The sequence below is a fragment of the Vicugna pacos genome, chromosome 11, assembly GCF_048564905.1.
Source record: "Vicugna pacos chromosome 11, VicPac4, whole genome shotgun sequence".
NCBI lineage: Eukaryota > Metazoa > Chordata > Mammalia > Artiodactyla > Camelidae > Vicugna > Vicugna pacos.
In genome coordinates this window covers 72,023,213-72,051,199 of record NC_132997.1, presented here as the reverse complement: position 1 = coordinate 72,051,199, position 27,987 = coordinate 72,023,213, and the positions used below count along the sequence as shown (strand labels likewise).

General features: G+C 42.7%; 1 protein-coding gene and 1 non-coding gene across 2 annotated transcripts in view; both read right to left on the bottom strand.

The window, feature by feature from the left end:
• PLCE1 (phospholipase C epsilon 1) overlaps positions 1–27,987 on the bottom strand; it is a 299,846-nt gene that overhangs the window by 74,687 nt on the left and 197,172 nt on the right. Inside the window, exons 5-7 of the mRNA XM_072971645.1 lie at positions 13,464–13,609; positions 7,966–8,224; positions 5,917–6,119 (exon numbers count right to left, since the gene is read on the bottom strand). Coding sequence (XP_072827746.1) covers positions 5,917–6,119; positions 7,966–8,224; positions 13,464–13,609 — 608 coding nt within the window. The remainder of the gene's footprint in view (positions 1–5,916; positions 6,120–7,965; positions 8,225–13,463; positions 13,610–27,987) is intronic.
• Positions 7,262–7,368, bottom strand: LOC116282467 (U6 spliceosomal RNA). The gene has a single exon (XR_004191981.1). It is a non-coding gene; the product is annotated as a U6 spliceosomal RNA (small nuclear RNA).

Here is a 27,987-nt window from a genome sequence, read left to right as displayed (position 1 = left end):
AAGAAAGAAAGAAAAAGGAGGAAAATCTTTTGTATTTAACTTAGCTCTGTCCCTCTGCAATTGCTCTCAGTAACAATGGAAAACCAAAACTTAGGTCTTCTGCATAATACTTCTGTCCATGCTTTATACATATGCATGGTGGTTAGGAACATGCCCTCTAGAGTCACCTTGGTTGTAATGTTTGGCTCCACCCTCTTCGCTGGGTGAGCTAGTCAAATCACTCAACCTCTCTGAACCTCACCTTTACTCATCTGTTAATGGCAAAAAGATAATACCCACTTAATAATGAGTAATAGTGAAGCTCAAATAAGATAATACTTGTAAAAAAAAAAAAACTCAGCACAGCGTCTGGCTCAATGCAGTACACAATTATATTTAAGCATAAAAAGACCGAGGTTTCATCCTGTCACTTTTTCTTCCCATTTCCTTTTCTCTAGGCAAAATAGCCCAGCTGTTCCTCTAATGGGGCTTTCTTCAGGGCCATATCCAAGTTCTTTCATCTTTTTATTTCCTTTCTCTGGGACCACTTCCACATTCTCCCTGTCACACTTCTTGTTTTTTTTAAGAGTAAGAAGGATTCAATTGGTGAGCATCAGTACCTGTGAAATGTAACACATGTTAATCTGGACATAGAACTTCTGCTTTTAATTTAGCAAGAGAAATGGGGTTTTCCATATTCCATTTAATTTGAGTTCTGAGCTCAATCAAGTATTTTCCAGTGAAAAACTACAGGCATTATGGAAAGTGGTATCTGGGAAGAAAAATTATGAGGCTTCTCTGGGGCCTGTTTCTGGTGCTCAGGGATGATGTAAGTTGGGAGAGAGAGGACACTGTCCTTCTTAGGACCAGGAGCTATTTTAGAACACAAGAAGAACTAATGTCTGATGTTAATAATTCCTTTAAAAAGCATTCTTCCAGGGACTAATGGCCAAGATAAGACTGACAACTGTTTGTAATGAAATAAGTTCAAGAAGGAAACTAGAAACTTAGATCATATGGTGAATTTTATGCACTTCTATGACTGATTCTCTTAGGAAACAAGTTTCTGTGGGTTTACAAGAAGGAATAATGTGGAACTTAAAGAGCTGTTCAGGAATTAAATAACATTAACCAAATCAAAGATATGGTTTACCAGCAAAGAAACTACCTAGTCAAACTTAGGTCATATGCCTTAAGGAGAGGACCAAGGAGTGAAAACAATAGGAAAGTCTGTGTCTGACCCCGGAGGAGGATCTGAAGCATCCTTCCATGAGAAACCATAAATTGATAGATGAACACTTTTTGTTTTTATGTATTCCAATGAAAATCTTGTATTAGAGGACAAGTGGGCTATTTATCATCCTGGTTACGTAGTTTCTTAATAATGTTGTGTTACTTCCTGCAAAATTAATATGATTACATAAACATGATTCATCAAATGATAAGACTACATTTAATTTTGTAAGATAGAAGAAAATGCACACCTTTTCCAAAGGACTTGCTATAGCTGGTCCCTGTAATAAAATCCAGAGTTCTAAGCTTGCTTCTGGCAAATTCTTGCTTTTAATTAACCTAGCACCTTCCTCAACCGTAGGCAGCTTCTATTGTATGTCTGGGTAGTGTGAGGACTTCAGAGCCAGCCTGCCTGAGGTTAAATTCTGGCCCTGAGTGAAATGGCAGTGCTGTGAGGATTAGCTAATTTAATATATGAAAAGTATTTAGCACAGTGTTTGTTTAAGAGTAGGCTCTCTATAAATACTAGCATGTTAAATATTACTAGCATTATTATTGTTTGGATAGTATTTGCAGAGTCAACATCCTAGAACATAGACACCTAAACAAATATTGCTTTTCTGTAAAAATGGAGTCCAAGTTTCAAGTTGGCATTCAAGTGACAAACAAGCTTAAACTGAATGTTGTGCAGATAGTGGGAAAATAGCTTTCTTTCTTACAGGTCACAGAAGCAGGATTGGGTCTTGGTCAAGGGGACAGAAGCGGGTAGGTATCCCCAGTCCCAGGTACCCTCAGCAAAGCCAGAGTGGGGGTGGCAGAGACCATGTTAAGGTCTGGGCTTGGCAGAAGCAGTCAGCTGTCCCTAAAGGATGTTATGAGGTAGGTGTCCGTAAGATTGGGACTTGTCTGCACCATCCTCAGTGGAGAATAACTGATTGGTTTCCTATGATTTTATTATTTTGTGTGTGCACGTCAGTGCATGTGTGTGTCTGGCAAATCTTGGTAACTATGATCTTTTCTCAAGTACTCTACCTCCTTACGCTTAGCTTTCTTATTTTTATCCCTCAGGAGTTGGATCATCTTCCAGGCAAGTCTCTAAGGAGGTTGTTGGGGTAGGAGGTCTGTCTCCAATAAGGAAAGAAAGGGTGACTGAGGGGTCACCTCACCTAAAATGGTGACTGCTGCCACAGGTGCCCACACCTTAAGTACCCAGCTTGGCATCTAAAGGGTGTAATGGCAGGTATTAATTACAATAGCCACCATTTATACGGCATTTAAAATGTAAATTGCTTATTTTACAGTCATCTCACGTACAACAACCCTATAAGGTATTCTGATCATTCCCATCTTGCAGATTAAAAAACTGAGCCTTAGGAAGATTAAGTCACCTACCCAGGTGACACATATAGTAACTGGTGGGGGTAAGATTCAGTCCCAGACAATGTGACTACAAGCTTTGAGCTCTTAATTATCTCAAGCAGCTTCCATTCTCAGCTTCTGTCTGAACTACTTATATCTGATTTCTCCAAATGTACAAATCCTTCTTAAGCTGCAGCATCTTAAAGAGGGTCAACAATATTGGTAATAAGAAGCTGCAGCTCCTATATGTCCCAACACTCTTCTCTGCACACCTTAATTTCCATTTTCTTACAATTGTGCCATATGCAACTCTTATGCCTTCATGACTTACACATGTTCACACAGGCAAAGCTTATTTATTCTTCATGGTGGTAAATTTGAAAAGTCACTATTAATGAGCTTTATACCTTATATGAAATGTAATTGGAATGTTTTTAGAATTAAGATGTTCCTAATCTACAGGGACTAGAAACAAAAAGAAGCTAAGGGTTAGCTCCTCTTCAGTGACAAGAAATGCCTTAAACACTGAAGAAGAAAAGATCCTGTTCTGCAGTTGAACACGTGGTCAGGCTCACACCCCAGCTCTGCCAGGCATCACTTAGGAGAGTGACTTCACCTCTCTGGGTACCACTTCCTCATTTGTACAGGATGATGATGAGCTGGACAAGTTGGTCTTAACATCCTACTGACATTTTGAGTCTCTCAGTCCAGTTCCTTTCCTGCTGAAGTCTTAAACCTTTTATGATCACTTTTCTGGGACTTCTGTGAGGGCTTCAAATGGGTTTTCGGGCAGGAGTAGCTGAGAGGTTTGAGAAAAATTATGAGTACTCTACAGGCTGGATGAACCACAAGACCATGAGATTGTCCCTTCTTTCCTTGTAATTTTCACAGGGTTGGTGGCTGCCACAGGAATGGAGATTGGAGGTTATTGTTTGTAGAGTCCTTGTTTCAACCAAATCAACAACAAACCACACTTCCCAGGGGTTTTGGGATCTGGAAATCTCTTTTCCACATACAACCTTGTGCTGGATATTTTAACGTGGGACTCTGGATCAGGAATGGATTCCAAAGTCCTGGTAGATGGTCCTGGAAACAGTGCTGATCTAGTTTCAGTGAATTCTATTAGACACCCTTACACCTATCCTATGTGGTTCAGTGGTTCTTTTCAAAGTAGCAGTCACTTGGGGTAAGAACACTTACTGGTACTGAGGTACATAAATTTCAATATGACTTCGCAGGTTTTGTAAAAGAAATACTTGCATTGTTGTATTACTTTTTACCCCTTCTAAGAGTGCTTACAAGCAGAGTCTGAAAAATGGGAAGTGGAAGAGCAATGTTCTTAGGACGTAGATGATAAAAATAATTATGGAGAGGACAAGGGAATAAGCAGAAAATTGGATATAAAGATTTCATGGGAGGTGATGAGATGAGGCAAGAAACTGATCACTGGACAGAATCCCAGACAAAAGGAAAGAATGGTAAATGGAAAGCTCAGAGGCTTGGTCTCTGAGACTCAACCAAGGTAGCATTTCTAAAAGTATTTTAGAAAAGGTGACACCTGTAATTTACATACACACCTATACACCCACACCCACACCCAGGGCCCCAAGTGAAAGCTGTTATAAAAAAGAGTCATATGAAATTCATGATTTTATCTATTCAGGGGTAATGTATCCATTATTTAAGGATTTAAGGAAGGAATTTTAGCCAGATATCAATATGAGGAAAAGGCATGCTTCTCCCAAATATATTTGATTTTTCTCACAAATACTGTGAATCCTGATTCCCTCTTTCCTTTGGCCACTATCTCAGAACAAAATTTAGTCACTGTAAACATCATATAGTATATATTTCTGTATGTTTTATTTTTTCCGATCCTGTTTTCCTTTTTCCTTAATATCTTCAATTATTCATATTTATTCTTATAAGCATCTACAAAATCCTTTGTGGGAGGATGTAGACATATACATGATATCTATATATAGAGATAGGTAGATAGACTTAGATACAGATTCAGGACTTAGATGGCTATAAGATGCGTCTTTGTGCTTATTTGTAGATGGTCCTCTCTCTTTATATATAGAGTGGCACTAATGTCAGCAAAAATTAGTGAGAAAACTTTCAAATAATCTTTGACTTGAGATACACTTAAAAAGAACAAATAGTTGAAACTTACTTGTGAGACATTTGAGCTTTAGGGATGAGACACTGTGGTAAGGGCGGTAATGATTAATCTTCGAGCACTTGGGTCCTCTATGGGGGAATGAGCTATGAAGTGAGGTTTGGAAGAAAGTCCAAAGACTTTGGAGAAATCTGGATACAGACTTACCTCCTTGAAACATAATAGCGTTAGAGATTCAGACACAGGCATTCATTTCTGTGTTTACAACTGATTCTAAAGATCTAGCGCTACAATTCCAAAGAAATTGTTTTCCAAAAACACTGTCCCCCTTCCCAATGAAAGCTCCCCCACACACAGATAACTGGGAAAGGCTCTGCAAAACAAACAGCAATGTCTCACAAACATACATATACATGTACAAGGACTCGAGGACAACTTCAAGGTATGATTCATGAGTACTGAACACAAATAAAGCCTTTCGTGGCCAAGATGTCAAAGTCAATAGATGTAATAGTTTTGGATGGTGCTCAAGGATTCCTCTAGCTGGGCCAGGCTCTGCCATTTGAGTGGGGCTTCACTATGAGTAAATGGACTTGAAGTGATGCAATGCCTGCCCCAAGACCACTGATTTCTGGACTTCTCATCTGGTTGTGGGTCAAGTACGCATGCCTGGCCAGACTGCAATGCCTGACAATACACAGCAATTGGAACAACTGAGCAGTCACAAAGCTGCAGAGGCCACCTGAAAGTGAGATCCTGAAATGACCTGCCTTAGAATCAACCAGAGGTCAAGGGAGCTGCCACAATACTGATTTCTGGGTATGACCGACTCCAGCCCTACTAACTCAGTATATTTGATTTAAAAATATGTTAACACTCACCCCTCTGCCCCACCCACAATGAATAAAAATCATTTTTATAGCAGCTATGAAATAAATAAAGGATCATGGTTCTAATTCTGAAATTTAATTTGTTACATTTTTAGAAACGGCAGGACAGCTCTAGTTTTTAAGAAGGGATCACAGACAGCAAGAAGTTAAATTTTAGAACAAAATATCCAGATTAGAAAGGTAAATCCTAATACAGAATTGGAAAAATTTAAAGATAAAGAAGCTCAGCTTATGGATAAAGGTGGTGGGTTTTTATGAAATGTCGACCTGAAACCAAACTGGAGTAGGAAAAAGAAGAAATAAGCAACCTAACTTTAAAAATGTAAAACTTACTGCCATCGGGCTTTATCCTTCAGGGAATTTTTCCTAGAGCCGGTCCCCTCACTGGGGCTGTCCTCCTCCGTCTCCAGGCTTCGACTGCAGCTCCTGATGATCTGGAAGATGCTGTTGACCGTGGACTCCTTCTCCGAATTCTTTAAGCCATTTTGTCCCACTCGTTGTAAGAAATTATCTTGTCCACTGTAATCGGCTACAAACTACAGAAAAACATATTCAGAATTTGTTTTTGCAACTTCACACACTACATCTGAAGAATCTACTTGGCTAAGGGAACGAAATCATAACAGTCATAAATAATGGCATTTGGGCCTATTTTATTGAGGGGGAAAAAACAGAACCTCCAGGAAAAACATTTTTCCCTTTCACCACATGAAATATCCAACTCACTATTGTTTCCACTAAGACAACTTTAGTCCCTCTAGGAATCAACACTCCACTTCGAATTTACAACACAGAAAGCAATATTATTTCAAGGTTCCCTAGGGAGAAGATTAGCTACTTTACGGAGGAAGGGCAGGGTTATTTTATCCTCGTAGTGAGAATTGAGAAAAACCTCGACAAAGTCTATTATCCTATGGAACCAGATAAAATGCCTGGGGCCCAAGGAAATGGTTGAGAAAGGGTAACATTTTCCTTTATTTTCCGTATATCCTATTGTAACACATGGACTTCCTGGTGGTTTGTAAGCTCTTATTGTCTGTATTTGTGATCAGGAAGGAAGTTTCTCCCATCAGAGGTGAGAGGGGCAGTGAGGCCATGAGATGTGTTTCCTCCTCCTGAGAGGTGAGGGAGCCGGTGTGGGTGCAGCTTGGGGGGCTTTCTATAAGCTTTCTCCTCCATTTCTTGCACCTTGAATCCCCTTTAGAAGCCAGGGAGCTGTAAGCCGGTAGTGCTGCCGGCACCTGTCAGGGGCTCTTAAGTCTCCCGGATTCCACGCGATGCTTTGGTTCCCAGGTGACCTGGAAGAGGCTGCAGTTTTAAAGGAGTTTTTTCTTACTGCCACTGAGAAGGAGCATGTGTGAGTGTGAGCATGTGTGTGTGTAAAGTAAGCAGTGGGTGCTGTCACCATGGGGAGAATGAGTCTAGATTTGGGTGTGGGACTTCCAGGTATGAGATTCTTCAAAATTCTCCATAAAGTTCTTCCCTTTTAGTTGCTTTTTTCTTTTGTGTGTGTGTGTGTGTGTGTGTGTGGGTAATTAGGTTTATTCATTTATTTATTTATCTTCTAAACAGAGGTACTGGAGATTGAACCCAGGATCTTGTGCATCCTAAGTTCACGCTCTGTCATTGATCTATACCTTCCCCTTCCTTTCATTTCTTTCTTTCTTTTTTAACATTTAAAAATAAGGAACGCTTCATGAATTTGCGTGTCATCCTTGCACAGGGGCCATGCTAATCTTCTCTGTATCATTCCAATTTTAGTATATGTGCTGCTGAAGCGAGCACTTCCTTTCATTTCTAAACACCATACAGAGGTTTCTGTATCATCTTGCATTTCTCAATGCGCCTTTTCTCCACTGCCCAATGCCCTGAGTCTGAGCTCCCATGGTCCTCTCCACTCTGGGGATCAGGAACGAGATGCAATCGGCCAGGGAGAAAAGAGGCAGTGATTGTCCTTAGAGGGGGCACCAGCTTCCCCAGCATCCTCCCACAAAGGAGGAAAGGAAGGGGGCGTTGACCTCCCCCAAGTCTTTCTTCCACTGATTCAAGAAAGTTACTACTCTCATATCCTCTGCACCCAGACATTCCCACCCAAGAAGAGAGAAGTCAATCCCATCAACCTTTAAAAAAAAATCAGAAAACAACCCCCATCTGTCCTTGTAGTTACACGTGGTCCCATTAACGCTAACTCAACAACATGAAGCCCCAGACAGTGCTAGCTGGCTTACTTTTCTCTGGAACTTCCAAGGACCCAACTGTTATCCAACACAGCAGTGAGAGGTGATAACCCTGGGCTCAGAGAGCTCTTCTCTGGCTTCAGTGAGTGATGAGCCAAGTGGCAACAAAGACTCTCTAGACCACGAAGATTTTGAAAGGCCTCACCTCTAGAGTTTCTTCTTGGGAATTGTACCTCGGGCAAAGCTTCATGAGGCCAGAGGCTCCGTCAAGCACCTCGCAGAGCTCTTTAAGAAACACGCCACAGAACGGGACCACCTTACAGCCAGGGATGTGCAGCGCTCGCGTTACCACCTTCCTGTACTCGCAGGAGGATTCGTGCTGGGCCATAGCATCCTTCAGGCTCCTCATGGTCTCCAGGTCAGACTGGTCCATAAACTGCCACATTTTTAAAACTTTTCTTGACCTATTGCAAGTCAGTGACATTTTTTTTTTAGGCCAAAGGAGAAATAATATAACTTACAGTAAAGAGCCTAAATTTCATACAAATTCATTCTTTCTGTTTGTTTCCTTTATGTTTTAATACTCACATCTCCACCTACTTCCCCACATGATGTGACTATTACTTTAATAAATTGAAGCACAAAATTAAATAGGACAGATACATACAAAAACATGTGTGGGAGGAGTTAATTTTGGAGGGTGGGCGCTGAACTTCAGTTTGAGTTTCTCTGGTTTCCCAAAAGGGAAAATTCGTGGGTAATATGGTTTCTACAAATATTTACGGAGGCTGGCTCACAGAAAACGTGTTCCATCCACTCCTCCTGATCTCTGAAATGTTATTGGATTAGGCCAGTCCTGCACTGATACGTATGAAGTCTATTTTGGCTTCTTTTGTAAACCGCTTCTACTGAATCCAGCTTTGACATTAAGTCATTGGCCCATCTTGAGGGACATTATCTTAAAGTATTATTTGCAGAACAGAATTTGTTTTTTTAGATGATGATGTCATTCTATTTTACTTAAATTAAAATTTTTTAAAATTATTTTTTGGGAGGAGGTAATTAGGTTTATGTATTTATTTATTTTTTAAGTGGAGGTACTGGGAATTGAACCCAGGACCTCATACAAGCTAAGCAGGCACTATACCACTGAGCTATACCCTCCCCTTGAAGAGGATGTTAAATGAGACTTTTCCTATTTTGAAACTGCTGCTGAGAACAACAGGTGACATTGAACTCCACCTTCTAAAAAGAGGCAGCGGGTGGTCACCAGGAGACCCAAACTGCCTGCCCTCAGAGGTCTCCCACCCTCCATCAGCAGAGGAACTGGACCTGAGCAGCCAGGTAGGGAATGCTTCTTTGGCCAGGGCTGTCAGGGTGCCATATGTGAGAAGGAGCAAATCACCCCAAGTACAGGGGCTTCAAGGGAACTCTATGGAGAGGCTGACCCGGGTCCTGGCAGTTTGCTGATCACGCACACTTGCTGCTGTGTGACTAGGAAGCCTAAAGAGGAAAGGCTGCCTAGAGCCACGGGATGGCAACATGAGGGAAGGTTCCAGTGGGTGTGTCCTGCATTTGCAGAGTCTGGGAGGACAAAATGCTGAGTGTTTCTGCATCAGGAACAGATACTGAAAGGCATTTGGACCCGAGCTGTCTTGAAAGGCCTGCCTGCCAATTGAGGTGACCCTAGTGGAGTCTGTGAGGGAGGAACCTCCAGAACCAGAGGCCAGGGGGCAAGGACTGAGTGGTTGGTCAGGCCAGAGGGTGCACTGCCCCTTACCAGGTGATGGTGCAGTGGGAGGTCCCTATGGGACAGGAAGTGGGGGAAGCTAGAGCAGGTAACTAGGAAGAAACCCTGAAAGCACCCCCACACGGCTCTCTGTGGGGGCATCAAGGCCAGATCACAGCTGCCCCAGTCAAGGAAGACTTTACTCCTCCCCTCTTCTCCTCTTCTGCTCACTTTTTGTGTTGGGACCCTGAGCTGGAGGAAAAGGAAGAGAAAAGGTAAACATATCTTCCCACCCTAAGGTGGCTTTTGGAGACTAGTGGGGCTGGGAAGTGTGGGGCAAGGGTGAAGCTTTAAATGAGAAGTTGAAATTTTCATTTCTATCAGACTGGATTTTAAAAATTATTATGTAATATCTAAGATATGCAAAAGACAAAGAAGTACAACATGACAAACATCCATGCATCAACCTCTCAGTTTGAAAAATAAAATATTAATTAATATGGTTGAGGCCCCAGCAGATCCCTCCATGTCCTCCTCCCTCACCACAGGGGACCAACTGCGACTTCAGAGTTCTTTCCTCACAACTGATACCTTCCAGACACAGGTAGATAAGCAGTTTGTAGAATTGTTTGTGTGTCTTTAAACTTTATACAAACGCAGGTACTTGAAGGCAACCTGCTTTTTTGGCACAGCTGAACGATTCTGAGATTCCTTCACGCTCCTGGGCATAGGGGAATGAGACTGCTTATTAACCACATGAGAGACCAGGAAAGACACAGGATCCCCCGAGGTGTGATCCAGAGTCTGGGAAGGGAGAGCCAATGGGGCAGGTTTGAAAGACAGTGAGGTCAGAAAAATAAAATTGTCTCCTGATTTCATCCCACTAAGTCCAGCCTGTCCTACAACGGGTTCCTTATAAGGTGGTGAGAATCCTTTTGGGGGCACGGATTGGAGGTTTAAATAAACAGAGTGCCATGAGTGAGACACAGTTCTCATTATTTATTCACCCTTCTCACTGTGAGTAATGGCGCAGTCATGGAACGCTGGGGGGGCAAAGACAAATCTCAGCAAAGATCAGCGATCCTTTGTTAGACTGTGAACTGGCACTTTTAAAAAACTTTTGTTTCTTTTTATGATCATAAAGGTACTAGATGCTTATTGTAGACAATCTGGAAAATACCCCAAATATCGAAAATCCACCCATAGTTCTTCCATACACAGACAACATTAGGTATATTTCCTTCCAGTATTTACTCCATTTGTGTCTGTCTAGTCTAAATATTTTATAAATTTTGGTTAAATATTGCTAAGGTTATTAAGTACAGACAGTTTTGTTCCCAGGTAGTTTGACATATTATGTGTTATTTGTTTTCCAATGATATTAAACATTTTTCATAAATATCATTTTTGGTGGCTAAATAATATTCCATTGTATGGGCATCATGTTATTTCCTTCATTTTTCTCTTGGTGTTCATTTGGGTTATTATTTAAAAATTGAGATATAGTTGACTTTTGGGTTATTTTATATTGATACTAAAATTGAGTAAATATTGTTATATATAATTCTTTGTACTTCTAATTGTTTCCTAGAAATAGCTGAGAATTTATTTTGAGGAAACAAAACAGACAGTCTATAGAAAATCGAAGTCACTTAATAAGGTTGTACCCTCTTCTCATCTAACTGTTTAAAAAATGAAAAACTTCAGTTATATTGGTGTAGTTCAATAACTTGTAATCAAAATATTTTCAAACCTAAAAGTACACACATGAGCTCTGCCTCCACCGTCATTCCAACATAAGGTCATCTAGCAACTTACCTCCTGGATATGTTGTGAATATTGTATGTTGTTCCAGCCAAAGAGCAAATACACCTGGTACTTTTACCCATCTATTTGTAAAGAGCAGTTCAATTTTAAGCCAAATATTGGAGCATGAAACTAGGGGCAGTGGGTCTGCAAGGCACAGGAATCAATATTGAGGTTTAGCTGGTTTGAGGTTATTGCTCACCTAAGAAAGAATTACTTGGCTTTATGGACCTTTTGGATTTCTAATTCAAACTAAGTTGGGTCTAAAAGTCACATTCACTCAAGGCCTCCGTGCGTCATTCCTGAGGCCATCCTTATATCAAGAGAATCTCTAATACATGGTATGTGGCAGCCAACCTCCAGGATGGCCTCCTGCTGCAGTGCAGTCCCCATCCACCATGGACCAGTGCTGGTCCTATGCGACCAGTGCAGTGTGTCAGAGGTGACAGTGTGTGACTTCTGAGGCCAGGGCAGAAACGGCACTGCAGCTTCTGCCTTGCTCTTTTGGACTGCCCACCTCGGAGGGAGCCGGCTGCCATGCTGTGGGGACAGTGATATCCAGAAGAGAGGAAATGAGGTCCCCAGACAACAGCCAACACCAGTTTGCCAGCCAAACCCAGAAGGATAAGCATCATTAAAACAGAACTGTTTTATCCCAATGTGATTTTTTTAAAGAGAAAAATAGCACAAGTTCTTTGTAGAAGATTTATTAAAAGAGAACCGAGTCATCTGGATATAGCCTCCTATTCTCCCCATAGTTTTTCTGTTTCTCCTTTTGAGCTATGCCCAGTGCATTTGTATGACCATATTAAATGCCAGTGACAGGATGATTTGAGTTTATTCTTAGTTAAGAAAGTTCAAAAGGACAAAAAAACTTTCCAACTCAGAATTTTCCTCTCAGCTTCCAACCCTGAATCCCTATGTGGGGCCTGGAGAATCAAAGGGAAAAACCTCAAAATGTTTTTAAGCAAGATCTATTTATAGTGAGAATCCTCACTGGGAAGGTGAAGCTCAGACAACAGCAGCAATGATGGGTTCTCTGGAGCTTAACTCCAGGCAAGACACACATGCTCAACACCTGACATTATCTCACTAAGTCCTCTGTAAAGGGGTAGGTGCTTTTCATTATTGTCCCCATTTACAGATGAAGAAACTGAGGCTCAGTGAGGTCAGGTCACTGGCCCAGATTACACAGCTACTCCATGGGGGAGCCAGGATTTGGTTCCCTGTTATTGTAATTTGACCGCCCACACTCTTCTTCCTCACTCCACACTGCCACCCCCAAGAGAGAGGGGCCATTACTTTACACAAGGTACCTGAGGCTGAAAGGGAATAATGCAGGAGGCTTTAGTGACAGAATGGTGATCTTATTATTAGCTTGATGGAGAAAGTGTAAGAGCAGGATATCACAGAGGTTAAGGGCAAGGGCTCTGAAGTCAAGGCTGCCTGCGTTCGCATCCAGCCATGCCAGGTGACCTTGGGTGAGTGGCTTAACTTCTTCTAACCTTAGTTAGAAGTTTCTTCTTTTGCATGGTGTGGGAATAATAACAGTATCTACCTCAAAAAATTGTTCTGAGAATTAAAAGATTTAATGCCACAGAGTATACTTAGTCTGATACTTGACACATAGTAAGTGTTCGGTAAAAACGAGAGCTAACTTTTTCATTGTTGTTGTTTTCTGGATTATCTTTTTTTTAAACTGAAGTTCAGTTGATTTACTGAGAGCTAACATTATTAAATGCTTATTATCAATGTTAGCCACTGTTATTACTAAGGGCAGTCAGCGTCTGGGAGCTAACAGTGCTGAAGTAATTCGTAAGGCAGAGCTGGGAAGAGATCGGTAACAATGGAGCTTACAGGGCAAGGCAGGGGAAGAAAGGGGTCCGTGATGGGGTTGATGGAGTTATGCAATCAGATACTCAGCTAGGCCAAGAGTATGGGATCAAAGCAGACACAGCCAATTAGGATCATGACTGTGCACAGGGGCTGAATTCTGCAGCATCTTTGAGGGGCAGGATTGTGGCACTAGCACAGGAGAATATATCTCCCCCAAATAATCACTACCCATTGCCTGGTTTGGGTAAACAGGGTTACCCAGGCAATTACATCAGTGCCCTTCGGCTGGTAAGAAGAAACCCTCAGATCACCCTACTCCCCACTGCCCATACCTGAGGCCAGCCAAGAACTCCATGACGGCGTTGTAGTTGCCCATGTTCCAGCAGCACTTGGCCACATGCACCAAGTACGAGAAGACTTCCCGCTTCTCCTCCATGGAGCCCGCTGTGAGGATCAGCCACGTCACCCAGGAGCTCACCTGGAGATGGAGAGATGCGTCCACTGAAACCATGCCCTGGAAGCTTGATACATATTTTTTCATAAGAATAATGTCTTTTTAAAAAAATCAGTTTATTAGGAAAGGAAGGACCTGGCCAAGAGACTGAAGTGAAGCTCTAGCTTCATCACCGCTTTGTGATGGGATTAACCCTCTCTGTGTTCTTCATCTCCATCTTTAAAATGAAGCTGAAATATAACCCATAAAATCCATTTTCATCGATAAAATTCCACGAGACCATAAGAAAATAAAGCCCAAGATTAATATTGATTTAAGTATATCTGACCGATGGAGCAAGATTAAATGTAATCAATGCACTTAGCCCATGAATGGCAGTCCATTCGTCAAGTAGTAAAATGTATAATATTAAGTGAAAAAATGCAAAAAAATTTTTTTGAACTATCTTTCATAAATGCGTTATCTATTATGTTCCTCAAATGACTAAATGATAATGAGAACCAATACAACATTTATTGTATAACTGTTCTAAGCACTTTATATACATCAACTCACTTATCTCTCACAACAATCCTAATAGTCAGGGACTATAACTACCCTCATTTTATACATGAGAAAACGGAAGGACAGTGGGCCTAAGAGACTTGCTCAAGGTTCCCAACCAATAGGTGGCAAAACCTGAATTAGAACTGAGGGCTGGGCCCCAGAGGTGACACCATTAACCACTCACTACCGCCTAATGTGTATACATGAAATCTACTGTTCTCCTGGCTCGAGGCTTAAATTTAGTCTAATGTGACTTGTCTTTTCTACTACACAGCCTGGAATATAATATTTAATAGGGATCTTCTACTGAAGTCTCCCCTTTGTGAACGCTGCCTCAGAATCCTCTTAGTCTCTAGGATTATTCTGCTGCTACTATACTTTGGTGCTTGGACACTAGTGTTCACTTAAGTTACTTTCCCATCCTGGTTAACGTCTGGGCTGATAAGCTTGGTTGCTAACAGATCAAAACCTTGATCTTGACCCCCTCACGGTCCATTAGTTGTACGTGGCTCAGCAACAGTGATGAAACTTGCAGAGCAACTCACTTCCCTGACTTCAGTGAGAGTGAAGCCTGAACGGAGAGTTCATGGTGACCCGTGACAACAACTGCAGGGAGAAAAGAGTTTAAGGTCTAAAGCAACCGCTTCCTTGACTCTCTCCCAACCCCAAATAAAATGAGAGGAATGAACGGCATTTCGTGTTGGCAGCAACCACAAAGGGCAGTCCAACCCCATTCTTCCTGATCAAGAATCTAAGGCTCATGGGGGAAATGACTTTCGGAGGTCACATTCAATTCACTGTCAAAACTAGGACTCCCAGGCTGGTGCTCTTTCATCTAATGAAGGGTAGCTAAGTTTTTAAAACTTGGCACTGGTAGGTCCTTCTAAGCACTCAATAAGAGCTGCATGTTTAAAGACAGAGTTGGAATCAAAGGAGAAGGTACCGAGAAGAGTACCAAGAAATGACTAAAGAAACGAAAAAAACAGAACAGAAGAGAATGATGCTAAACACCTCTTTCCTCTTCCTACACAGAAACAAAGAGGGAAATAGCAACGGGGAATTTCAGTCTGAAACAGGGTTGTACTCTGGTACCAGCCGGGAGCCCTGCGTAATAATCTGTCTCTTCCCTTCTGAAATTGGCTGCAGTGAAATGTGATGAACCACCTGCCATCCCTGAGGCTGGTCTCAGCCCAGTGGGCTCCGAGCAGGTACTTCTGCTCTCCACCTGCCCTGGACGTTGCTGGGCTCTTGTGAAACATCAGGAGAACAGATCTGGAATCAGACCCCTAGGATGACGAGCTGGGGTCCACATCATCCTACAAGGAATTCAGAGCCTCTTGGGAGGAAGATAACCATTCACCTGATCTCCTGGCACCGCCTTGAGCACACAGGAACCCTCTGGGATTCCTTGAGCCACCCCTTCTCCTGCAGCTATGAGCAAGCTCTGATCCACTGTCTCCACGCCTGTCCCCTCACCTGGTTACCCAGTGAAAAGTCACCTCTGTGGAACTCTGGCTCTCTAGAGCAAGGAATTATTTTGCCAGTGGGGTCATGGATACTTCCAGCCAATTCCTCCTTTGGTGTGATTAGCTTTTGATATGCCCTATCCTACTATAAGATAATCAGAAAACACTTAGAATCATAACATCATTGACTCTTTGAGCTAGACATTCAAACCCATCTCCTCACAAATAAAAATGAAATCCTGAAACGTTAAAATCATTCCTGAAAGACACCCAGTGTGGGGATAACTCAGTGGTACAGTGCATATACTTAGCATGCATGAGGTCCTGGGTTCAATCCCCAGGACCTTCATCAAAAATAAATAAATAAGTAAATACATAAACTGAATTCCCTCCCCTCCCCCCAAAATAAATTTAAAAAATTAAACGATAAAGATACACCTATTAAAAAAAAAAGACACTCAATGCATTAGTTCTTGAGGCCTCTGGCTATATTCTTTCTATGACTTTAGCCCTTCTTATTGAAATTGACAGCAAATCAGTGTCTCTGCAGAGTCACTGTTCTTTCAGGCTATTCTGGTACCACACAATGACTTACTAGAGCAGTGGCCTGAAAGGGTTAATTCATCTTCCCCTGGAGAGACCTGCTTCACAAAGAAGGTACAGACCATCACGTGGTTTGCGCCTCAAACCTGATCACACAACCAGATTTATTCCCTATCAGTCAAATCATTTTCCATATACTTTCCCACAATGCTAGGGAAAAAAATAGTGATACCGTATTTCACATGGAAACCTAATTTAAACCAACTGTTCCGTCTCTGAGTGTGCGTCCCCAGGGCTTGGTTACTGAGATTATGTAAGCACTGTTATCATACACACACACACACACACACACACACACACACTTACCCTCCAACATCTGCTAACAGACTTCAGGGACAATTCTTATTGTGGTCTAATGTATTCATAATTCTACAGGCATTAAGTCATGAGAGTGTCACCACTAATTATAAAAAATAAATGACACAAAAAGTGATGACACAAACTTGGTCATATTTACTAAGCAGACAATGGGATGTATTGCCAATCCAAAAAGGATTTCAGGACACTGAAATCACACAGAAAAACATACAAATTGCACACGTGTACAGTACTATGATTCAAGAGTAGGGAATCACTCTAGAGTAGAAAGGTGTTAAATGTGGCAGATTATTTTGCCTTACTTTCAAACTTATTATTTATCATTACATTTATTATTTTGCCTTACTTCAATGGTCAGCACAGCATGAAGAGAGAATCTGGCCCCTAGCCCAGTTCTTTAAGGGTTCCTCCCAGAGGCTCTGTGCTTACCCTGATGACCCTGACCCCTTCCTACATGCCTAGAGCCCCTCCACAATCGCTCCCCCAGTGTTTTTTTTAACTTCCTCCTCCAGCCTTTCTCAGTACTCTTAGGCCCAGCTGAAGCAAACAACCTGCTCTCTCATCTCATGTCAAATACCTTACCGGCATCACACAGGCTCAATTTGGGAGGAATGTTCTTGCTCCATTCAAAACCACCTTTCCCTGGTCCACCACGTCTTGCCTGCATCCTTTGCAGAGCCGAATCCTCACCCCAGCCCTCGAGGCCCCTGTCTGTTCTCCAACCTCACTCGGCCCTCGCCACATCCCTGTTTCAGGGAGGTGAACTAGGCTTTTCCCTTCTTGTGGATCTTGTACTGGTTGTTCTTTCTTTACATGGGAAGGCTTTCCTCAACCTAACTTTAGTTTACCTAATGCCAACTCATCCCTTAGGCAGAACTGTGCTTAGACCTGCAGTCAGGATCCCTGCCTGGGCCCCAGGCTTTGAAAGGCCCATGTTGGCCCTTATCCAGCTCTGCCCCCTCTACAGAGTGAGAAACCTGTTGGGTGGAGGGAACATATCTGCTGTGCCCCCACTTCCAGATCATTCACCCCTGTAGACTCAGGACCCCCAGTCCCTGTCCAAACAGCCCCAAGCCCACTTCCAGGCCAGCAAGGGGCTATTATCTGCATTGGTCCTCCTGAGAGTAGATCATAACTCTAGGTCCGAAGGCTGGCCTAGGTCCTCTGGGGTGGTGGTGTGTGGACGGAGTTTACACATGAAGCCTGAGGTGTCCATGCAACATAGGCATATGAGCCAGGATGGAAAGAGGAAGTGGGCAGACCACAGGCAAGGCTTCTTTTGTGCTTCATCCTGACTCCCCTAAAGTCAGGGGCAGGGCTACCTTCAGGAATCTGACAAAAGCATCACTGCCTTGAGGAGGCCTGTGCACGTGCTGTGCGTTATGCGTTGCCTCCGCATCTCCTTGGCCCCAGACTCCCTGAGCAGTCAGCACTGTGCTCCCCAAAAGGCAGACATCGGGGATGCCATGCTCACAGTCACCAGGCCCACCGTAAGTGCCTGATGAGAGTCTGGGACTGCACGGAAGTGACCTCCCCCAGGAAGGCCTTTCTGAGGGCCCACCTGGCACCTCACATGCGACTTCCTCTTCCGCTTCCCTTTCACCAATTGCTGGACCTTATGCCTGCACTTGGATTCTCACAGCTGCATGGATTTGCATTTGGCTTATTTTGGTTGTGTTTGTTTCCCTGACTCTTTCGCATGGGTTTGTTCTGTCTCACCACCAAGACCTTAAGTCCTCGAGGGCAGAGACCATCTTTCCCACATCTCCAGTGTGGGGATGCTCCGTGCCCCCGAACGACAGGCAGGCCACTCAGGGTCCCAGGAGGCCGTGGGCAGAGAAGATTCTCAGCCTTCGAACAGTCAGAGATTATATTTGGGAAAAGGCCTGAACACTTCCCACTGCCGTTCCCAGGTCCAGAGAAAGGGGATGAATGACTTTCTGCCAAAAAGTTTTTTTGAATACACTGAGCAGTTTATGGAGAAAGATGATCCTTTTAATGGGAATCTGGTCACCCTAAGTGCAAAGTCCAGGCTCAGATGGTGAAATGTAAAGAAGAAAATGAAAACCTATGTAGACAGAGCTCTTCTAAACTGGGTCGTGTGCATGCACATCTATACACGCCCTCCGTGGAGCTTACTAGGACAACCCTTGAACTAGAGCATGTGGCTTGCACATGCAGGCAACACACAGACACACACACACACACACACACACACACACACACCCTGCCTAGGCAGTACTCCTCACAGTGTGGAGCTCCAGCACCAGAATCTCTGGACTGGTGGTAGGGTGTTTGCTCAAATGCAGATTCCAAGGCCTCACCTCAACCTAGAAACCAGACTTTCTAGGAGTGGAGCCCAGGAATCTGCACCTTTAGCTATCTCCCTGACGTTCTCATACACACTGAAGTTGAGAGCGATCCCAGAGGTTCAGCATCCCTTCCTGCACCCCTGAGCCTCGGGTCAGAAAAGCATCACTTCTGTAGGACCTGTTCAATACTGTAAGTCACTGCCTCAGTCACACTACCCGAGAGTGGGGCTGTGACCCACCTGGAACACGGGAGGAGGAACCGGCGGGAGGCAGCACAGTGCAGGTGGGGAGCGTGGGCGCCGGAGTTGAATGGACTTGCGTTCGACTCCCAGTTCCACTGTTTCCTTGCGCAGGTCCCCGAGGCAAGCCACCCACCCTCCCTGAGTCTCATGTCCCTTTCCAGTAAAAGGGGACTAATACCCCATACAATTATTTTCAGGGTGAAAGTGGAGACTGTATCTAATGATCCCAACATGATGCTCAGCGTGTAGATAAGGCTCCATAGACGTTTGCTACTGCGACCACCTGCTGCCACGACAACTACGATTAACATTGCTATCTGAGTTGTGGAGAAGCTGAATTCTGGGAAGCAGAGTACAGAAATCCAGAAGAGAGGACTCTTTAAGTCCCATTGCCTAACTACGAGGAAGGAAGTAGTTCAAGGCTGGACCAGGAGGAATTTGTAGTTGCTTTGAGAAGAACTGTCCTGAAAGTGTAACTCACCTATTTTCCCCTTTCTGAAGGCTTCCATGACTCCCTATTAGGAATAAAACATCCTTTTTCTTTCCTATTTAAATTTCCTAATTCCATATACATAAGTACATATGTATATATATATGTACAGGTGTATTAATACGACCTTGTTCTAAACAATTAAGATTCTTGAGGACATTGGTCAGATTCCTAGATCCAGCCGTACTTGAAGCCCTATGAAGTTTCCATATAGTATATGAAAAAATTCTTTTAGTTTGTTTAAGCAGGTTTGAGTTGAGTTGCTGTTAACTTGCAGCTGGAAAAAAAATCCTTGACCCTTCTTATCAGATGACCCTCTTTCTTCCCACAAACACTTATGGGCTATGTACTGTGCACCATGTAGGATGCTAGTAAACAAGACAGATATGGCACCTGCCCTTGGCGAGCTTGGAGCCTTGTGGGGACAATAATATAAACAAGTAATTAAGTAGTTGGTTGATACTATGGTTGGGTAGGTACAAGGCCAACTTTACCTATTTATATGCTGCCATCTTTGGAAGACCGATCTTTTTACCACTCCTTGGTCCCAGTTGCCCTCCCAAAGCATTTTATTTATATCTCTATAACAGTGCTTATTCTTTCCACAAACAGTCACTGCATGCCTGTGAATTTGCCAGGAACTATGCTAGGCATGGGGGCAAGAGAGGTTGCAGCAAGTATAAGAAAAGTAAGGTAGCATGCTCGGCCTTGCAACAAAGTCAACTGTATATACATCCACCTCCTCTAAATTGTCAGCTTTTTGAGAATAGAGACATGTTACTCTGGCCATCTTTTCATTGTTTGCAGAATGTCTTCCCTGTAGTATGCAAAAGGTATGTTTATTCTCAAATTCTTCAACTTAAAATTCTCTAAATACTCAGAAATTATGTTATAAATTCACTAGAATTATTTACTGTTTTTTGAAAACAGTTTTCCTTTATTTTGGTTCCATTTAACCAATAGCTAGTATCATAAGTTACATGTGAATGTTCCTAAGATGTGAACTTAGAAGCTCTTGACAAGTCCTCAATTCACATGACATAATTTAAACTGTCTTTTTGTATAAAGAATAAAGTTATTAAAAGTTTTGAAAATGTTTTGCTGTTCCACTCTTTGTGACACTACGTTACTTTAAAAAAATTGACGTATAGTTGACATATAACATTATATTAGTTTCAGATGTACAACATATTGATTTGATATTTGTATATACTGTGAAATGATTATCATAATAAGTCCAGTTAACATCCATCACCACACATAGTTACAAAAAAAATTTTTCTTATAATGAGGGCTTTTCAGATCTACTCTCTTAGCAACTTTTAAATATGCACAAGAGTATTATTAACTATAGTCACCATGCTGCATATTATATCCTTATGACTTAATTATCTTATAACTGTCAGTTTGTACATTTTGACCCCGTTCACTCATTTTTTCTACCCCCCGCCCCTTGCCTCTGACAACTACCAATCTGTTCTCTGTATCTGTGAGCTTGGTTTTTGTTTTATTTTGTTTTGCTTTAAATTCCACATATAAGTGAGATCACAGGGTAGCTAGTTCTCTTTCTCTGTCTGACATTTCTCTTAGTATAATGCTCTTGAGGTCCATTCACATTCTCCACAAATGACAAGATTTCATTCTTTTGTATGGCTATTTACTATTTAAAAACCAACCAGGGGGAAAATATTTTGCCTCAGCAACGCAAATGTCATTTCTACTTAAATGGACTGCAGAGAATTGCAACAACTGTGCAGGCTGTGTTACCCTCGTACCACAAGCAACTGAATGGATCATTCATTCTGAAACTAATTTTTAGATGGTAATCAAAAGTAAGCCTCATTTCATGCATATTCTCCCCTTTTGTAAGACTATTTATTGATAGTCCTGGAATAGGGTCTTTGTTATTTCATCCCATTTTAATGATGGGATTAAAACCCACGGCTAGCAGGTTACATAACAAGTGAGCTGTTAGCTCCAGACTATCCTGATCCTATAGCAGGGCCACATCAATTTGCTCTCCTCTTTGCATGATTTTAATAATGACATTTACAGGAACAATAGCTTCCATGTATTGGGCAAGTGCTTGTGAGAGGGAAACTGCTTATCCCGTTTAATCCTCTCTGCCCTACATGCTGGTACTAACACTGTTCCCCTTTTACAGAAGAGGAAGCTGAGGTTCAGAGTGGCTAAGCTAGCTTTCCCAAGGTGACATAACCGCTTTTAAACGACCATGCTTTACCACTTTCCATTTTCTCCTGAACATTAGACAAAAGAGGGAGTCAATTATAGCTTCTAGCGCTGACAACTGCCCTGATCTACTGAGCAGACAGATGCCTTAGCAAAGGCTACGTGAAGATCTGAGCAGCAGAATCACATTTCCTTTAGAAGCAGAACGTTAGTGTTCTGAGAGGTCACAGAGAATGTGGTGCAGGCGCTTGCCGGCTGTTTACGTGTCTAAAATTCTAAGTTTTCTACAGCACAAAGAATAGGACTGTGTCCTCATGAATTAGAGTCTGGAAATGAAAGGAGTGTGTGGGAGAAGGCCTGGGAGGGTCCCATCCCTGCAGCTCATTCATGAAGACAGCTCGGTGTCCCAGGCAGAGGTTTGAGAGAGAGAGTCAGGAGATGCCCCAAGAAAACCCTGCCCGAGCGGCTGCCACCACTGGAGTGGCCTACTCACTCTCCCTGTCCCTGCAGCCCCTCCACTCCAGCTAAGTTGTAGGACCTTCAGCAAATCCATACTCACTGAGCAGATCTTTGCTGAGCACCCTCCCTCCAGGAGCTCACACTCCAGTGGGCACCACTCTGGGCACTGGGGTATGCAGTGAATGAGGTAGACACTGTCCCTGCCTCCCAGGAGATGGTGGCATCTGTGCCACCCACCATGACTGGTCCCTTCCCACCTCAGCTGTAACCTGGCTCCCACTGGGGCTCTCCTTCACCTCTCCTCACCAGGAATCTCAATTGGGCAGTGCCAGTGGACACTGAGAGGCTGATCTGTCACAGGCTGCATCTGCCCTTTTGGGACATCAGTGAAACAATAGTTATATAAAATGCTCTTAAAGCGTCTACTTACATAGACTCTGTGTTAAGTACTTAACATGCATTAATTCCTTTAACCTTACAACAACCCAGTGAAGTGCACGTCATCATCACCCCATTTAACAGATGAATGGAAGCACAGAGAGGTTTAGTCACTAGCCCAGTGTCACACAGCTAGTAAGTTGTGAAGGGGGATCCCAAGCCAGGCAGCCCAGTCCCAGAGACCAGGCTCATAATATTGTCCTTTGCTGGTGCCAGTTGATTCTCTCTCTCTCTCTCTCTTTTTTTTTTGGTAAATATATATTTTTTTATTGAAGTATAGTCAGTTTACAATGTTGTGTCAATTTCCGGTGTACAGCATAATGCTTCAGTCATACATGAACATACATATATTCTTTTTCACCAAAGGTTACTACAAGATATTGAATATAGTTCCCTGTGCTATACAGTATGTACTTGTTGTTCATCTATTTTATATATATTAGTTAGTATCTGCAAATCTCAAACTCCTAATTTATCCCTTCCCACCCCTTTCCCTCCCTGGTAACCATAAGTTTGTTGTCTATGCCTGTGAGTCTGTTTCTGTTTTGTAAATAAGTTTGTCTTTTTTTTTTTAAGATTCCACACATAAGTGATATCCATATGGTATTTTTCTTTCTTAAATGATGGTGTTCTGGAAACTTGGGGCACTGTCCTTGACCTGTCTTGGATCTCTTGTTTTTTTGGGGGGGGTGGGGGGAGGTAATTTGGTATTTATTTCTTTATTTGGAAGTACTGGGGATTGAACCCAGGACCTGGTGCATAATAAACATGTATTCTACCACTGAGCTAGATCCTCCCCTCCTTGGATCTCTTCTTATGCTACCTCCTCTCCCTGGGTGATTTCCTTCACTTACCTGTTTTACCCATCTCTCTGCTGCTGTCTCTGAATATCTATCTCTTTTCCTGTATATTCAAGAATTAAATGACCCTTTCACTTGAGGGGCCCAAAGGCTCCTGAAGCCTACCCTGACCCCAGTCCTTGATTCTTCCTTCATTTCCATTCCCACATCCAACTGATAGCCAAATAGACTATATGCCACCTCCTCTAGGAAGCCTTTCTTGAACCCTCATGTGGCTAATCAGAATTACTTTATCACTGCACCATGACCACTCTCTCCCGGTCCTTGTCACTACAGTTCAAGCTCCTTGAAGGCAGGCATTGTTTCATTCATTTATTTTCCAGCACAAAGGCCAGTGTGATTGGTAGGTGCTCAGTGACCACCTGTTCTGATCACACACAAAGCACAGTGGCTAACTCCCTGCTGTGCTGCCCTCCTGAGAAGTGTCCAAGTGCCTGAGTGTCCAGGGTATCTGGAGGCTGCACCCATCCTGCAATTACCTATCAGCTTGCTCTTCACCCAGGAGGCTCAGAGACTCGTGCTGGGAAGGACACCCAGGGAGCCATGACATAGAAGGCCTGTGAGCAGTCTGGCCCATGGCTAGAAGATTTCATTTTCCCTGAGCCAACTGGGCATCAGAGAATGAGGGCATCAGAGATGGCTGTCTCGTCTGCTCTGGAATGAGCTGGGCCCATTCTGAGATGCCCCAGGTGATGGACAGGAAATGGCCTCCCTGGTTACTTAAGACCCCCGATGGGGAACGCCACTGGCCACTGGCCACACTGGTTAAGAAAGGGGGAGAGTGAATGTTGTCTTCTAGGGCCACTGAGCAGGTATGGGAGGTTCTGAGACCTGCTGTGAATCACTCTGGGTCCTAGCACAGGTGGACACCTATCACAGGAAAGGAGAAGTAAGCCAAACAAGTCACCATTTCAGTTGTAGGCACTAATGGCAAATGCTTGCCAACTGTAATGTGGATGGCGAGCAGGCCATAGGAGACCAGCAGCTAAACCGACACCAGTGATCAAGAAGGAAGGAGAGAATGGAAGGGAACTAAATGGTTTGCATGTGCTGGCCTATGTTTCCCTGAAGACAAATCTGTGTGAAGAAACAAAGGATGCTGGCATCCCACCAAGATCAATTACATCCTGCCCTGCTGGACCCTGGTAGATAAAATAGATCATTAAAAAGAAGATAATTAAATCTGCAGTCTGTGCAGGACATGTGTGTGGGGATGAGCTTCTGTGAATGAAACCTGTTTGGGAATAAACCTCCTGCAAACCAGAATTCTGTGTCTTCAGCTTTCCTGTTTTCATGGGTGGTGGGGGAGAGAAGGAAGAATCCAGGGTCTGGAGCCAAAGAAATGCAGGTTTACTTCCTGGCACTGCTTTTCATTATTTCTGTGACCTGGAGCAAGTTTCTTACCTTCCCTGAGACTTGACTTCTCACCCATAAAATGAGAATAATAAATGTCCTGTCATAAGGGGGTTGTGTAGTGACTAATAAAAGATATAATATTTGTAAAGGGTCCAGCGCTTGGAGCAAAGCACACACTCAACTGATACTGACCATTAAAAAAACAACAATAAACCGCTTCTTCTTCCAGATGTTGTCTCTGTGGAGACGATGTTGGCCTTCTTTTAGGGTGCCAGCTTCTCTTCTGTGTTAAGCAGAGAGGGACTTCCCAAGGATGAAACCCTCAGAAAGAATGAGCTTTTGCTTCTTTTAAAGAGGCCAGAAAGGGGAGGCAGAGGGAAAGTGGAAAAGGGCAAGAAAACAACTGAGAAAAAAACTCTATCAATAGAAAGACTAAGGTTTGGCACAAAAATAGACATAAGGATCAATGGAAAAGAATAGAGAGCCCAGAAATAAACACACACACTTAGGGTCAAATAATCTATGACAAAGGAGGTAAGAACATACAATGAAGAGAAGACAGTCTCTTCAATAAGTGGCTGGGAAAACTGGACAATTGCATGTAAATCAACGAAGTTAGAACACTCTCTCACTCCATAAATGGCTTAATAAACTCAAAATGGCTTAAAGACTTAAACATAAGACAAGACACCATAAACCTCCTAGAAGGAAACAGAGGTAAAATATTCTCTGACATAAATTGTAGCAATGTTCTCCTAGGACAGTCTACCCAGGCAACAGAAAAAAAGTAAAAATAAACAAATGGGGCCTAATTAAACTTACAAGCTTTTTCACAGCAAAGGAAACCATAAATAAAACGTAAAGAAACCTACGGACTGGGAGAAAATATTTGCAAATGATGTGACTGACAAGAGCTTCATTTCCAGAACATAACAAACAGGCCATACAACCAAGTAACAACAACAACAAAAAATCCAATCCAAAATGGCAGAAGACCTAAACAAATATTTCTCCAACAAAGATATACAAATGGCCAACAAGCACATGAAAAAAATGCTCAGTATTACTAATTATCAGGAAAATGCAAATCAAAACTACAATGAGGCATCACCTCACACTGGTTAGAATGGCCATCATTCAAAAGTCCACAAACAATAAATGCTGGAGAGGGTGTGGAGAGAAGGGAATCCTCTTACACTGCTGGTGGGAATGTAGTTTGGTGTAGCCATTATGGAAATCAGTATGGAGATCCTTAAAAAACTGAAAGTAGACTTACTCTATGATCCAGCAATCCCACTCCTGGGCATATATCTGGAGGGAACTCTAATTTGAAAAGATACATGCACCTCAATATTTATAGCAGCACAATTTACAACAGCCAAGACATGGAGGAAACCTAAATGTCCATTGACAGATGACTGGATAAAGAAGTTGTGGCATATTTATACAACGGAATACTACTCAGTCATAAAAAAGAATAAAATAATGCCATTTGCAGCAACATAGATGGACCTGGAGATTGTCATTCTAAGTAAAGTAAGACAGAAACAGAAAGAAAAATACCATATGAAATCACTTATATGTGGAATCTAAGAAAAAAAAGGCTACAAATGAACTCATTTATAAAACAGACAGACTCACAGACATAGAAAACAAACTTATGGTTACCAGGGGGGAAGAGGGTGGGAAGGGATAAATTGAGAGTTCAGGATTTGCAGACACTAACTACTATATAAAAACTAGATTAAACAGCAAGGTCCTACTTACTGTATTGCTATATTCAATACCTTGTAATGGCCTATAATGAAAAAGAATAGGAAAAGGAATATATATATATATATATATATATATATATATATATACATAAATTAATCACTATGCTGTATATTAGAAGTTAACACAACATTGTAAATCAACTCTATTTCAATTAAAAAAAAGAGGAGAGTTAGCAGGGAGGGGTGGGAAACAGGAGATGAGGGCTGTCGGAGTAAGTGGGGACACGTGGATGTGCTGTGAAGGAGGGGAACTGCTTGGAAACCAGCAGTGAGTCACAAACAGGTTATAAAAGGTTTGTGCCAAACCTTAGTCTTTCTATTGATAGAGCCTCCCTAGAACTAGGACCCCTTGTCCAGGGAACGTCGCATACACTAGATGGCAGTTCCATTCAGAGCAGGATTAAACAACAGCACAGGACACTGGCCATCTATCCTACTTTGTGAAAAGGAGGTCACCTTTTCTAGGGAAAGAATAGATCCTAATTACAAATAAAAACCAACAGAGTTGTACCTGCAAGGCAAAAATTCTAGGATGTTCAGCAGAAAATGAAATTACTTGGTGTGCCTCCCCAACTACCTAATCTATAAAAATAAACAATGACTGCCCTGCGAGGAGATGGTGTTGACGCAAAGCAAAGAACTGGAGACTGACAGCCAATCACCCAGAAGTTCGCTTGGGGAAGCAAACCACGGCCCAGGGGCCTGGCGCCAGCACTTCCACACTCCGCCCGACACTTCATTTGTCCTGTCTGTTGACTAGCATGTTTCTTCATGTCTGCTTGTCCTTCTGCAGCTTTAGGTTTTGAAATGTTGGCAGGCAGACACTTGTGTCAGTGTTGAGTTATTCCCATGTATTCTGCAGACCGTAGGTGCTCAATAAATAGTCCAGGAGCTACAATGACCCCATTCTGCCCTGAAGACCCAGACAGAGGCAGGCCAGCCGTGTGCTGTGGTACTGTTCCCAAACTGTGCTCTGGGGACACGTTCTACCAGCTGTTAAGTATTTTGTGAAGAAAGTGTCTGGGGCCACACAAATTTGCAAGATGCTGAGATAAAGATTTCTCCACTGGCAGGTTTTCTTTAAATATGTTAATGTGCATGGATTTATCAAGAAAAGGCTAATACTCAGTTTCCTAGATTCTTTGTACCATCTGATATGTTTTTCAAAGGAACACTAACATCTAGAAAGACCTTGGAATACGGGCCCAGGTCTCTCCAAGCTCCTAGAGCCTGGAGCCAACAAGAGCAAGAGGCTTGTCTCTGCTGGCAATTCTGGAGCCCTCAGCCTGCATCTGCCCAGCCTGAGAACACACCCCTCCTCTCTAGAAACCTCATGGTGTGAGTGGA